The sequence below is a fragment of the Polyodon spathula genome, chromosome 18, assembly GCF_017654505.1.
Source record: "Polyodon spathula isolate WHYD16114869_AA chromosome 18, ASM1765450v1, whole genome shotgun sequence".
NCBI classification, from domain to species: domain Eukaryota; kingdom Metazoa; phylum Chordata; class Actinopteri; order Acipenseriformes; family Polyodontidae; genus Polyodon; species Polyodon spathula.
The window spans coordinates 29,309,001-29,322,852 of NC_054551.1; the positions used below are offsets into that span (position 1 = coordinate 29,309,001).

The 13,852-nt window shown below is 36.0% G+C and overlaps 1 protein-coding gene across 2 annotated transcripts; it reads right to left on the bottom strand.

The window, feature by feature from the left end:
- Nucleotides 1-985: 985 nt before the first annotated feature.
- On the bottom strand, nucleotides 986-13,852 carry LOC121330498 (nucleoporin NDC1-like). Of its 2 annotated transcripts, XM_041277051.1 has the most exons (18): nucleotides 13,354-13,850; nucleotides 12,216-12,336; nucleotides 11,817-11,918; nucleotides 11,523-11,697; nucleotides 10,689-10,821; nucleotides 10,283-10,391; nucleotides 9,993-10,044; nucleotides 9,690-9,822; nucleotides 9,278-9,370; nucleotides 8,826-8,907; nucleotides 8,539-8,703; nucleotides 8,032-8,292; nucleotides 7,761-7,873; nucleotides 7,312-7,362; nucleotides 6,721-6,784; nucleotides 6,458-6,558; nucleotides 5,193-5,353; nucleotides 986-2,322 (listed from the first exon to the last, which is right to left on the bottom strand). In XM_041277051.1, the coding sequence occupies exons 1-18, from the start codon at nucleotides 13,390-13,392 to the stop codon at nucleotides 2,259-2,261; spliced, it is 2,019 nt and encodes a 672-aa protein (XP_041132985.1). In that variant the 5' UTR covers nucleotides 13,393-13,850; the 3' UTR covers nucleotides 986-2,258. The 2 variants fall into 2 exon arrangements, with proteins under 2 accessions (XP_041132985.1, XP_041132986.1); XM_041277052.1 differs by lacking the exon at nucleotides 7,312-7,362 and having other exon boundaries at nucleotides 13,354-13,852.

Below are 13,852 nucleotides of genomic sequence, written 5' to 3' on the forward strand. Positions count from 1 at the left end.
ACACATGAAATAGAACTAATTTCACAATTATTTACAATATATTTACATTTATAACATGGCACTGTGCATATACCGCACATATTTAGTTTTTTTTTTCCCCTACACAGAACTTACCTTGGGTCAGATTTGAAAGAAATAAGTGAATGCAATTGATAGGACACAGCGCTACTGTGTACTGTTTCTTCAGCCATCAAGAAACGTGAAAAAAAATGTGTGCGTGTTTACCTAAAGCATCTTCCCCGCCTCCAGAACGGTGGGGATATTACAGAGCATCACTTTGGAACAGCTGCTACGAGTTCGAGAATGAAAGACAGTGGCACCAGCCATTGGGACCTCAGATTTTACAATATAGAACTTGTGTGCAAATCATGGCACATCAGAGGCGGGGATAGGGAAATAAACTAAGTAAATCTGGCATCCCAACTATGGGCTTTGTCTTCGGCACATTGACATGTACATATTAATTAATAAAAGTAGGGGTAGAAGACGTGGTCGATGCGTGCGTGGGAATAATTATTGAATAAACGACTAATTTAAAATGAAACTATAGTGCAATTCGACGTAAATGAAATTAGTTCAAGGCAGGGCAGTTAACAGTCTTGATAAACTACTAAATTAAACCGCACATTGTAGTTGATCACTTACTGCGAATTGGTTTACAAAAGACTGGACCATATAGCTTGAATGATAGTACTGTGACCAGGGTTACTCCTGCAGTCGTTCCGCCGGAGTTATTACATGTTATATGCAGACAGGTTAAAATAATTGAATCTATTCAGTCTTGAACAAAGACTACGCGGCTATCAGATTAAAGCATTAATCTGCATATATATATATATATATACTGTAGATTACACTCATTTCAGATATGACCCTTTCTAGTGGTTATAAAACACAGAAAACAAAACATTCTATTAAACACTATGAAAAAAAAACAAACAAAAACATCAATATGCACATTATTTCTTTATACAGTGACTAAACACCACAACCAATAACCTACAGAATTACAAGTATTCAAATCTCAGGATTCTGTACATTTCACAAACCTGTGTGCATATCACGCTACTGTGCCCTCTGCCCCCTGCTGGTAAATGGAAATATTATTTTAGCACATGCATGCCTTTATTTCAGACCTTTTAAATAACTCAAGGGATATTTAAACTTATTATAACCAGTGGCTAGGTGATTAAGCAGGGCGTTTTAAATCTTCCTATACTGCATCTATAGCTATCCAAGGATTCCCCATAAAAAAGACGTTGATGCAAACCAGGTGCATTCCCTGGTACTGTAAAATACTCAACAAATAAAGTGGTGGATTGATTAAAAACCAAGTCATATTTTGTTTAAAAAAAAAAAAAAAAAATCATTTATCTGTATTGATCCCTATGTAATCACTGCAAGCTGAGTTTTTCAGTTGCACAAATAAAGCTAGCTTGGCTCAGTCAAGGAAACCATTTTTTTTCTTAATTTAATTTATTTTTTTTTGACTTGGTCCGTTGTTTTCCTAGAGGGCTCAGTTGTTATAAAATGTAGCAGTTTACCCTACTAGCTGCCAGACTTCCATCAAAAATATATCTGTCATCCCACTGCATTGTGAAATAGCACAGAAATAAACAACTACCCTCTCCATCCTCTTGGCGTAATTCAATAACAGCATCCCAAGAGTCAGGGGTATGTCACAAAATGAAACATTCCTGGCCACGTTAAATGTTCAAAACAATTATCTTTTGATTTGTTTTTAAATTATGTTGGATGGATTTTTCCGTTTCAGGTTTTTCTGTTTGTTGGATTTCTAATCTGAACTGGTGTTGCTGCATTGCCAGAGGCACAGAGGAACGTTTAATTATATATAATACCTTACAAAAGAGGAACAGTTCAGCTGCAAGGAAACCAGAGTACCAACTGGTTGGTTTGCCATTAAAACAAATAAAAATTTTTTATATATATATAATTTTATAAATGCACTGATTTCTAATACTGTTCTTTTTACTATAAGAATACACAAAACAAATCTACAGTACATGGTATTTCTAGTAAACTGTCACAATGTGGATCTTTGGCTGCTTTTCTGCAGAACACACTTTATTTTGCCTTTGGTTACACAAAACTACGGTAAACTTGCTAGAAATATTTAGATTATTATACACACAGAAAGATTTACATTATTATACATGCATGTGAAAAACAGTTCAAGCAACTCTGGTGTTTTGAAAATCAGTTGCAGCTGCATTAATAAAAAGGTAAAGGGAATGTCTTCATTCTTTATATTCCAAAAACTGCTGGAGTCTTTTTCGATGATCCGTCGACACTTGAACAGCACTGTTAAGGGAAAAACAGAATTACTACAATTATAATTATAAATGAGGGGAAAAAAAAATAAAAAAAATAGTTATGCATTCTGGCTGAGCTTTACAGCAAGTACAGTGCCGAGAATAATTTTGTGAACCCCATTGATAATAATGGAAATTCCATAGTTTTACCATGATAGCCTTCTTGAATTAATATCCAATAAGGTTTATATTAACCGATTCCATGTCTTTTGAAACAAAATGATGTATGAATTAGACAAACACTGAGTAATTAAGATTCAAGGTATGTGCAAAAAAGTAAGTGAACCCCTGGTTCAATTAAGGGGATAATTAGAATCAGGTGTTTAAATAATTAGGTAGATCTTCAGGGGTGAGTTTGGGAGGCCCCACCTTATATAAAGATCAGAAACTTTGTGAGTTTGGTCTTCACCATACAGGTGTGTGGAAACGCATCATGCCACAATCAAAAGAAATCTCTGAGGATCTCAGAAAAATAGCTATTGATACTCAGTCTAAAAAGGGTCACAAAACCATTTCTAAGGATTTGGGGCTCCACTGTCAGACAAATGGAGAAAACGCAAGACCACAGTCACTCTACCCAGGAAAATCATCAAGGAAGTCACAAAGAACCCTAGAGTAACATCCAAGGATCTGCAGGCCACTCTCGTCTTGGCTAATGTAAACAACATTTTTTTTTTTTTTTTTTTTTTTTTTTTTTAAACGTTGATCAATATTAAATAGACACTTTTTAATGGGTACATTTAAAAAAAAAAAAACACTTAATGGGGTAACTGCCTTTTCTAGCAATAGTATATTGCTAAATATATAACAAAAATATATTGGTAATAGTAGTATGTATTTCTTGTCATACTAAGTGCAGTAGAGTGAATTCAACAACAAATATGTACCACGTGTGTAATAAGAGTCCACAGCAAGTTTAACAGTATACAAATCAATAACAATAATAATAATAATAATGGCAATAACTTCTAAGCACAGGCAGAATTTTGACTCAGTGAGACGTCTGACTTTCTACTATTTTCTTTAAGTTTGGCTTGTATTCAGTTGTGCACAAAAGCAACAATTTGTTTAAGTGCGCGTCAGTCAGAACAGATCTGTGCCTAGACTTAACGTGTTTGAGGGTAGAAAAAACTGACCCACAAAGGTAGGTTGAACCAAACACCGAAATCAGTTGGCGGGCAGCATGCCTGATATTGGGGTATTTCTCCTTTGGCACAGTGTTCCAAAACTGGAGGGTTCCTTCTTTCAGAACAGACTTCAATCTGTAATCTTCCCAAAGTTCAGTTATATCTAGTTGGGAAGCTGCTTCATCGGTGACTAACGACGATTTCAAACAATCTGCTTCAGCTGTGAAAGGGTCAACCAGAAATCTAATCTGAGGTCTTTTCAGCTGAAGATCTTGAAATCTTTTAGCAAAACTCTGTTGAACTCTCAGTATCTGAGTGTGCTCCACTGTAGTGCGTCTGCCGCATGTTTATTTGAGTTCACTTTTACTATTGAAGGAAAGTGTCAGTTCTCCCTTTTGCAACACACTTTGCACAAGATCAGGCAACAGCCCCCCCCAGCCCCCCCGAGATTCACATTGAGTTTATCCAAATGAAACAATATATCTGCCAGATAAGCAAAATGAAGAACGCACTGTGGTTCTGACAGTTCAGGATAATCTTATGAAAACATTTGCACCGCGAAAGAGCCACATGAGGCTCGCGAGACATGGGTTGGCCACCCCTGACATAGATGATCCACAAGACTTTTGGAATAACGTTCTCTGGGCAGATGAGTCAAAGGTAGAACTTTCTGGCCTCAATGAGAAACGTTATGTTTGACGAAAATCAAACACCATGTTCGAACAGAATATCCATCAAGTATGATGGAGGGAGTGTGATAGTTTGGGGCTGCTTTGCTGCCTCAGGACCTGGACAGCTTGCCATCATTGACAAAGATTCTAGAGGAGAATGTCAGGCCATCCGTCCGTGAACTGAAGCTGAACTGAAAGTGGGTCATGCAGCAAGACAAAGATCCTAAACATACAAGCAGATCTACAAAAGAATGGCTGCAGAAGAAGAAATTCCTCGTTTTAGATGGTCTGGTCAAAGTCTGGACCTAAACCTCATCGAAATGTTGTGGCAGGACCTGAAGCGAGCTGTCCATGCAAGGAAGCCCTCAAATGTCACCGAGTTGAAGCAGTTCTATAAGGAGAAATGGGCCAAAATTCCTCAAAACCAATGCGAGACTGACCAACAGTTACAGGAAACGCTTAGTTGAAGTCATTGCTGCTCAAGGGGGTGCCACCAGTTACTGAATCTAAAGGTTTACATACTTTCATACGTGGATATTGAATGCTGAATCATTTGTGGATAAACAAATGTTGAACAAGTACCATGTATTTGTGTCATGTTTAATCAGGTTATCTGTATCTATTATTAGGACTTAGATTAAGATCTAATAACATTTTAGGTTTGAAATACGTAAAAATCCTAAGGGGTTCACAAACTTTCTCAGCACTGTATATTTTTTAAACCTCAAAAATTGCAACTTAATTCAATGTGGTCTCTTCTACCCATTAGCACACAACATTACGCTTGTCAACTCTACTGCAGCTAGAAGCGGATTCGTGTTTCTGCCTCGAGTAATTAAACACCAAGTAAAATCTAAGTAGTACAAGGCTTAAATTGTGAAATTAATAGAAAAATATTAGAACAATAGTCTAAAATAACTAGAGAAAATTAATAGAAATCAGAAAGGTGCAGAAAGTTATCAATATGATCTTTTCTGCAGGGAAGGCAGAAACTTGAAATAAAGAGGATGCACTTTTTTTTTTGACCACCACATCATTCCAATCTCCCAAAAGGTTTTTACTTTAAATGTTCTCCAAAGGTGGTAGTTATCCTGTAGATGGCAGTTTTCAGAGATGTCCTCAGAGCAAACCTTAGGGTTTTGTAGGAAGTGTCAACCAGGCTGCCCGAAGTTCTTGCTGGTTTACTGGAGGCATGAGGTAACTTGAAATGTTTATCTACTGCCTGTACAAAAAAATAACCAACCATGAAAATTTAAAGTTACAAGGAAGAAAAATACATTGAAACCCCACTGAATGAAAATGAAGGGTAGGGTACGCTTAACTCACACACTCAAAAACAATTCTACCAAATTTCTCATCCTTGATCTTTATTATATTAATATATTAAAAACATAATTCAGTTCCATCCATCCATGGCTTGTGACACTCATGCAGCATGTTTTTTTTTTTTTTTGGTTTGTTTTTTGTTTTTTAAAAGCACCCAAACAAAAAACAACCATCCTTAGGGATCTCTTTGGCAAACTATATCTTTTTTTTTTTTTTTTTTTTTTAAGACCTTTTTAACTGAACTAAACGTCATCTTACTCCATTTATTTGTCCATGCGACTTACACCCATCTCCTAAACTTAAAAGGGTACATATGGACCTTTTTATTTTATTGTGTTACATGTCCCCATGTGTTAAACTGTTTACGTAAGGTGTGTGTGTTTTAATTATTATTATTTTTTTTTACATTGAACACTTTTTTAAACATTTAAATTGCATTCCCTCATATGCAACGGAAATGGATTTTCCAGTGAGGAGGAGGATGATGGGAAATTTAGTTTTGAGAGATCCATTTGGGTACATGGAAAGACATCTTGTGGCAGGGAATGCAATTTAAATTAAAAAAAAAAAAAAAAAGTGGTCAAAACGTAAAAATTAAACACACAACCTTACATAAACAGTTGTAGCAACATATGGGAACATGTAACAATAAAAGATCCCTACGTACCCTTTAACCCCTAACCCTAAATGTCACTCTTAAAGTGTTACTATTATTTCAACACCGCCCTCTAGCAGCCACTACATCAGTCGTTCACAGCCTGAACTGAAAGGTAATACGCAGTAATATTTTCACCTATACTTCATAAATTCATAATTTCTGTATTTTCCTCACTTTATTTTTCTTAATTATCTATTAAAGGTATTCTATTTGAGTGTGTGTGTGTGTGTTTTAAGTGTACTGTAACCAATGAAAGCTTGTTTGCCTTCCCCCCCCTCCCCCTCTTCCCCCCCAATGCATAATTTAAACTAGACTTTTTTCTCCAATTGAATAAATTCTTACCTCCTGTAAAGTAAGCATAGTACCAAGAATATCAGGAAGTGTAGTCTGAACAACCCCAAATCTGTCTTCTGTATAGGACGCTGCTACCAAATGAGACAGACCTGCAAGAAAAATGTATACAATTCATCAATATATTTAAAAAAAAAAACACCCACTATTGTCATTTTTAAACCACTTAACCTTTGTTCTTAATGGTATATTATTTCTATTTGAGATCATTTATGCAATCTGTCTATGCAACAGGCCCTTTGAATATTGCATACCTTCAAGTGCCCAAATGTGTGCTTGACTCTCAGCAAAAAGTGCTTGGCTAGAGGCTTCTGGAAGCTGAAAAATTAACACAAAATGCATTTAGATTTAAAACAATTAACAAATGACTCCAACAAAATGGTTTGAAATACATTATTGCAAGCCGACAGGCTTTGTTTAATACAGGGAACAGATTATTTTGCTTTATTATGCCATAGTACTGTACTGAGCCCACAGTGAAGCACCTTCCAAAAATATAAGATGAAGCCAAAGTACAAGAAAATACATTCCAAAGCCACCAAACTGTGGCTGCAGGCTACAGTCTGAACAGAAGAAGTGTTTAAAAAGCTGGAAGAATCTGAAATGCATTTAAGCTTTAGTTCAGGCATTACTTGGTAGGCACTGAAATGTCCTACAGAGCAGCTTTCAGCAGTATAATATGGCTGCTTATGAGAACAGACCAGCTTACAAGGAAAACATACATATATTAATTCTTGAAGCAGTTTGTAAAGTGGAAAGAATTAAAAGTTGTGCTTCCAGATTAGTTCACAGCAGCTTGCAGACCCATGCAGAAATTGTATCACAAAGCATGCATTTTACCTTACCTTATTAAATAAATACATTATCAGCACCCGTTTAGCCAGGACATTTTTAACCTGAATGAAATACATTTAAAAAAAAAAAAAAAAAAAAAGATGGAAATAGGAACAAAAAATATACAAGGAAGACCAAAAAAAAAAAGTTTTCTAATCATTTTGCCTCCTGGCTATGGGATTCTGAAATACAATAACTGAGTTTTGGGGATTTACTTTAAATAAACTCCAACATTGTTAGGAGTTAAAAAAAGAAATTGGCTATGGAATTTAATCATGTATTGACAAAAGATGCTGTCAGCTGCCTTGAAAAATCGCTAGTATACTGTAAAAATGCTGAGTGATATGAGATAGCAAAAAGATTGAGAACATAGCAGACTGCAAAAACAAAATATTAAAATAATAAAAGGTACATCCTCTCCCTGTACTGTGGAACTACAAAAAGAACTCCAACGCCACACCTGTTCCTGACGGTTCTGAATCCACAAAGAGACTATGCTGGGCTTCTGTTCCCCAGCACCCGGGCTTGGCGCCAGAGGAGGTCCTGATGGTGGGCTGCCATTCAAGGGAGACTCTATAAAACATTTACAAAACTTTGGGAAAAGGTTGTAGCCTATTCACATAATTCTTTTTGTGTCTGTTTCTTTCTAAATAAATACATTTAAAACTATAGTAAAAAGCCTTTCAGGTCAGAATGTGGAAACTTATGTTTAGCAAAAGAAAATTCGCTACCTGCACCCAAAGACGAGGTCCAGAGTTTGGGTCCTCTTCTCATGACATGAGGACTTTGCACCGAGCCATGCCAAGGAGAAGACGGGTCCAGTGTCCCAGTCAATCGTTTCATTGCAGGGGAACCAAAAGGGCTTCCTAGATCGGGAGTGAACGGGGATGCCACAGAGGACCGGAGAAACACAGAACCAGGGGTTTTGGGACCCAAGGTAACTCTTGGTGTTTGCGTTTGCCAGCTTGTAGGTTCCTCTATTAAAGATGTTGCTGGAACAAAAAAACAAAAAATTAACTAAATTAGTTTCTGCAGGCAACGTTTTATAGTGTAGTTTAAATACTAAAGCATTAGAGCATGTCATGATGTTACACCATTCTCACTAAACACACTTGCTACCTTATGTGTTCTCATATTTGTGAAAATTATATTCTATATTAAAACAAAGGTTTTTATTTGCATGTTCTGGGTTAGTACCCCACCACATCTTAGCATTAAAAATTAATAAAAGCCCCTACCTGAACTGCCAGAAGACGAAGGTCTCTTATCACTGCCAACAGACTGTGGCTTAATTCTTCCATTGGACGAAACAGCTTCCTGGTAAGCAATCAGCTTCTGGGTAAGGTCATTCAATATAGTTAAACATTCCCCTGATAATGCTGACCAGTTGTGAGGATGGCCACCTATTCATTGTAATAAAACACCAAAAGCAAGACATTCAGCTATATTTTAACAGAAGAATTTGGCACACATTTGGAAAAGCATACACCCCAGAATTATAATTAAAGCTCACATTTCTACATACCAGGTTGACTCAAGCTAAAAACTTCTTGTCTTCTGGATGGAGAGTTTTGAGACAGCAATGCAAAATCCTGTAAAGCTAAATACTGAAGGAGACACAGACATCTTCCATAAATATTTTGCTAAGGTGGAAAAAAAATAACAATTTGAAGTTCAGATTCCTATAACTCACAACTTTTTATTTTTAGGTCTAGGAGTTGAACAACATGTGGCCACCAATTATCAGGTAACCAAAAGTTGAGACATTGGAGTCTATTCAACTGATCTAAAATGGTGGTGGATCAAAATATATTAAAAAAAAAAAAAAACCCTGAATACATGTTATATCTCAGATTAGAAAAGACATTTGTTGCATCACACCAAATCGTTTTCCACCCGAGACCGACACGAGGGATCCGACCTACAATTTTGAGAACACCTGATATAACCCAATAAGACCATTTAATTACCATTTACCTTTAAAATGAGGGGTTGTTTGCTGCTTAAGACTTTGGGAAGGCACTGGTGTGCATCCTCTGAAAATGAGGATTGCACTGGAAAACAATACACCTAGACAAGAACAACACAGTGTAAGGTATAAAAGAAACATTCAATTCAGATCCAGCAATCCCCATCACTCCATAACAGTTTCATCTGCAGATGCGCCATAAGTAAATAGACACCCATCCTATTTACTTAGTCTCTGTTCCACATCAGATTGAGAAGAGGAGTTGTTGGTGCCCTTGAATTCTTGAGTTTTCATTTATAGGATGAATTACAAAAATGGCCACTGCCAACAGGTTTCCACATTAGCAGAGCCTTATAATTTGTATCTTAATGGGGTTTCACTACGATTAAAATATTTCTTAATTAATACAATCATTCAAACCTCTGTTGTGTAGATTCTAAACAGCAGCCACGTCATGTACCATGTTACTAAGAGGAATGTTCCACTTATCCACAGGTGGTAGAGAAGAGAAAAGTCAAGTAGGCCTGTGAGGGTATCCAGTGAGTGAAGAGTCCTACAAAGTACATTATAAATACAAGTAAACAGACAGATGGGTTTCAAATATAAAAATATAAATTCAAGTTTTCAGTCAGACGACAAATTAATTGATCAACCTTGATAAAAATCTCTCTTAGACAAAGGTTTGAGAAGCAATCAAGGAGTCTGTTTAAATATTTTACTGACCTGTCTTTTCGAAGACTCATTGTTGTACATATCCATGCTCTGGGGATATAACCTATAGATACACACTCTACATTTAGAACCAGTTTGAATTTTCAGTTATATATAAAGTTAACCATGTCTGGCTGGGTCTTTACAAATTTCAAGCTAGGTTTAAAACAACTGCAGTAGGAGGTGAAAATTGAATTTTTAAAAAAAATTAGATACAAATATCCACAGGACCCAGCGTTCGGCTAAAGGCAAGAAAGTGTAATGTGAAGGGAACATAAATGTATATTAAAATGGTTTCTTACCCAAGAAGAAATAAGTGATGCAGTAGTTCCGAACAGAATAGAACGCCTGGACTGCACTGTGCTTAATTACCAGAGGCAGGGTTCCCTTGAAACGTAGGTACTTACATTGCTAGTTAGCACAAAAAAATTGAATTACATTTAAAAGTTTGCTGATCTTGCATTTGCTACAGATAAAATAGTTTAAAAAAATAGATTTTTTATTTTATTTATTTTTTTTTTTTTTAAAAGCTACATACATTCCATTAGCTACCTTAGGATAGTCTTTCTGTATAGTTATGTAGTGCTTAAGAGTTAGAGAATTTCAGTAATGTCTTCACAGGGTACAGAGTACTTACACACTACTACTCAGTACTTTTCAGACAAACATGCCCAATTAAGAACCCAGAAAACAAATTTAAAATCTTACCTGAATATTTGGAAAAGACACATAGTTCATGTTGCCAACAACATTTAGAAGACTGTAGCTGTAACCCATGAAAGCACCAGCCAACAGAAAGAAGAGGTGGTACTCATTGAGACACATAGAAATAGCAGTAGCACTGGAATGAGAAGAGGCACGTTAGAAAGAATTCCCAGGACAAAGGAATTACTCAATCAACACTCCAAAAGAATTGAGATTTGTAACAAATCAAGTGATTACTAGAAATATTGATCCAATTTTTCTTCTGTTGGAAGATATTTAGTTCTTCCCTTATAAACGTTTACCATAGTAAAAGCACAGATGGCTAGTGAAAACATGGTAAAGGAGGGTAAGCATTGTAAAGAATAACAAGTTACAGTAAAGCATATTAAAATATGGCAAACCAGGGTAAACTACAGTAAATCCATAGGGGAAAGAAAAAATGCAGTGCAGTAATACTGTGGAAAACTTTTACAAGGGTTTGCTTGTGTTTTATACTGCAATTCTGAATAGGCAGATTTTTAAAAAGAAAATGTGCTGCTTCCTGGTACCTACAGTAATCACCTCATTATCTTTTTATTAAGCAGACGCCTTTATCCAAGGCGACTTACAGAGTGCGATTAACTTAAATTGGACCACAGCAAAGTACCGTACCAATTACAAGTTATAAAAATGTATTGTATACCATTGGCAAAAATGTTACATTATTTTGTTTTGCTGATAGCTACTCCCTCCCCCAACCAATTAAATAGAGGACAAATTCACTACAACAGATCTGTAGGAAACCAAAACTTGGAAATTTATTATAAACAAAGTAGCAAGTGGAAAGCATCCATGTACCTTTCCTCAGCAATGCAAGGGGTGGTAAGAAACTGGTATCGTCCACCTATCATCACTGCTGCACACCAGGATACCAGCATTCCCATCATAGAGTGAACCAGAGAGTGAATAGACTGCTGGGGGTGAAGCACTTTTCCTATTAGGGCAATCTGAGTACAAGGTATTGAAGCCACCACTGCAACCAAAAACACAAACTTAGTTTGACTTGCTTCAGGTTTTGGCTACAATATTAATGCAAAATGAAATGTCTAGGATTTATAATATTTATATTTCAATCTGCATTCATAAACATACCTGTGTAAAACTCCAGAATGAAGAAACCAATAATCAGCACCACCAAGCACAGAAGTACAATAGAAAAAATAACGTAGGAACCACACAAAAAGTTTAGTGAACCTGAAATACATACAGAAATATATATATTAAAAATGTGTTTGCATGAAGGTGAAATCACCACATGAGAAAAGCCAGTTAGAATAAGTACATTACCAAGGATGAATTGGATAAGTAAATATTTGCTTGCAGGGATATTTTTTAACTTGTGTCTAAAGTTAATTTGAACATTTACATTTAAATGATAGATGTCCCCAGGTGTCAAATAAGGGCTTAATTATCTTACATTAAAAAAAAAAACATACCAGACAGAGTTAAGGACAGAGAAACACTATGGTATGCATTTTAAAAGTATCTTACCTGTTATCCATTCTATGGGATGCAAGACACTGACCCTGCTCAGAAGTACAAATATTGCAGTGGAAGCCGGTAACAACAACACTGACCACGCAATACTTGCTGCTGCCCGCCAAAATACCACCTAAAACATAAATGTATTAGAACAAATCATGTGCAACAAACCAAATCCACTCACCTGTGGCAATACAGGTCCAGTGCTATTGCAGTCTTCAAGCTGTTCCTCCACCCTGTCTGCACCTAACCCTGTCCATTACGCTACAGTATATTTTCTATTCAGCTTTTTAGCAAGACAAAGAACTATAGGTTTAGAAAATGTGCAAACTTCATTTAAAATAGCTTGCAGTAGCAAACTACCTATATGGTCCCAACCTGTTCTCGACATTGTTATTACACTGTTTCAGTTTGTGTTGTGGTGAAGGCATGTTATCACGACAACATGAATTCGGTCGAAAAACAAAAAGTGGGGCTACACATATACTGCTACCGGCAGCAAAGCATATGGCAAAAAATACCACTGCAATTCCTAGGAAATAAATATCCAAGATTATGAAGAAAGAAAAAGGGTATCATGGTAGCAGTGTCGCCAGGTGCAAAACAGGGGATTGGGTTTGAGAAGTAAACTAACTTTTTAAACTTAAAACAAGAAAGCAATGTATTTTAAATAAGATATAATTTGATTACATTATACAGAACACGTACCCTGATAACATTTAACGATGAAATACTATAGTAAATAATAATAATAATAATAATCACAAACAACTTAATAAATGTTGTATCTCTTATTTCTCATTGAAGTACCGTAGCTAGGTGATGTGTCATTTTTATTATTTTTATTTTATTCCTCAACGCGTGTTTAGAGGACTGCCACAAAACACCGAATATCAATAACATAATTATTCTTGAAATTGTTTTAATTCATATTTTACCCAATTTAGACGACTGGCGATTGGGTACAACATCGCCTACTTATTAAAACAAGGTAAGAAACTTGTTATAAATATAAGTAATTTCCACATTTAACAAATAAACAGAAAAACTACTATTTCAAAGTGTAACTATGTGTGTGTGTGTGTTAATAACTTAAAACTGCTTGCAGCATGACACCTGCCTGTGGATATGAAATAAAAAGTCTTACCTTCCTAATGAACCAATGGTCATGTCCAAGCGATAACATTATATAAATAAAATAAAAAATAAAAAAAACACAATAATAGCAGCAAGGTATAAGTAGATTTATTTAATAAACAACTCTACTGAATACTTCGTCTACTGCTATTTCAGACAATCTGTGTTCAGCACACCGCGCCACTTCCATTCAAAGGACCTTTCAAAAAATTCTAGGACCCGATGGAGGCCGCCTCTCCCAAATGCCTGTTAAACAAGCACTAGACATTCACAAAAACCAGAGCGGACTTGCTCTAGTGTTAAGTAATACTACAATAAAATAAAATTCAGTGACAAACGTTTTGACCAGACGTATTCTTCAATCCATTCAAATGTTGACTATACACTATTTACTAGTGCGCATGAAAAGTAAAACAGCGCCACGTTACTTAGGTGTCTTTCAACAGACTTGCACTGCAGGACTGGAAATATGCTGTTAACAACTGGTCCTAATATCAACAAAGGATTGA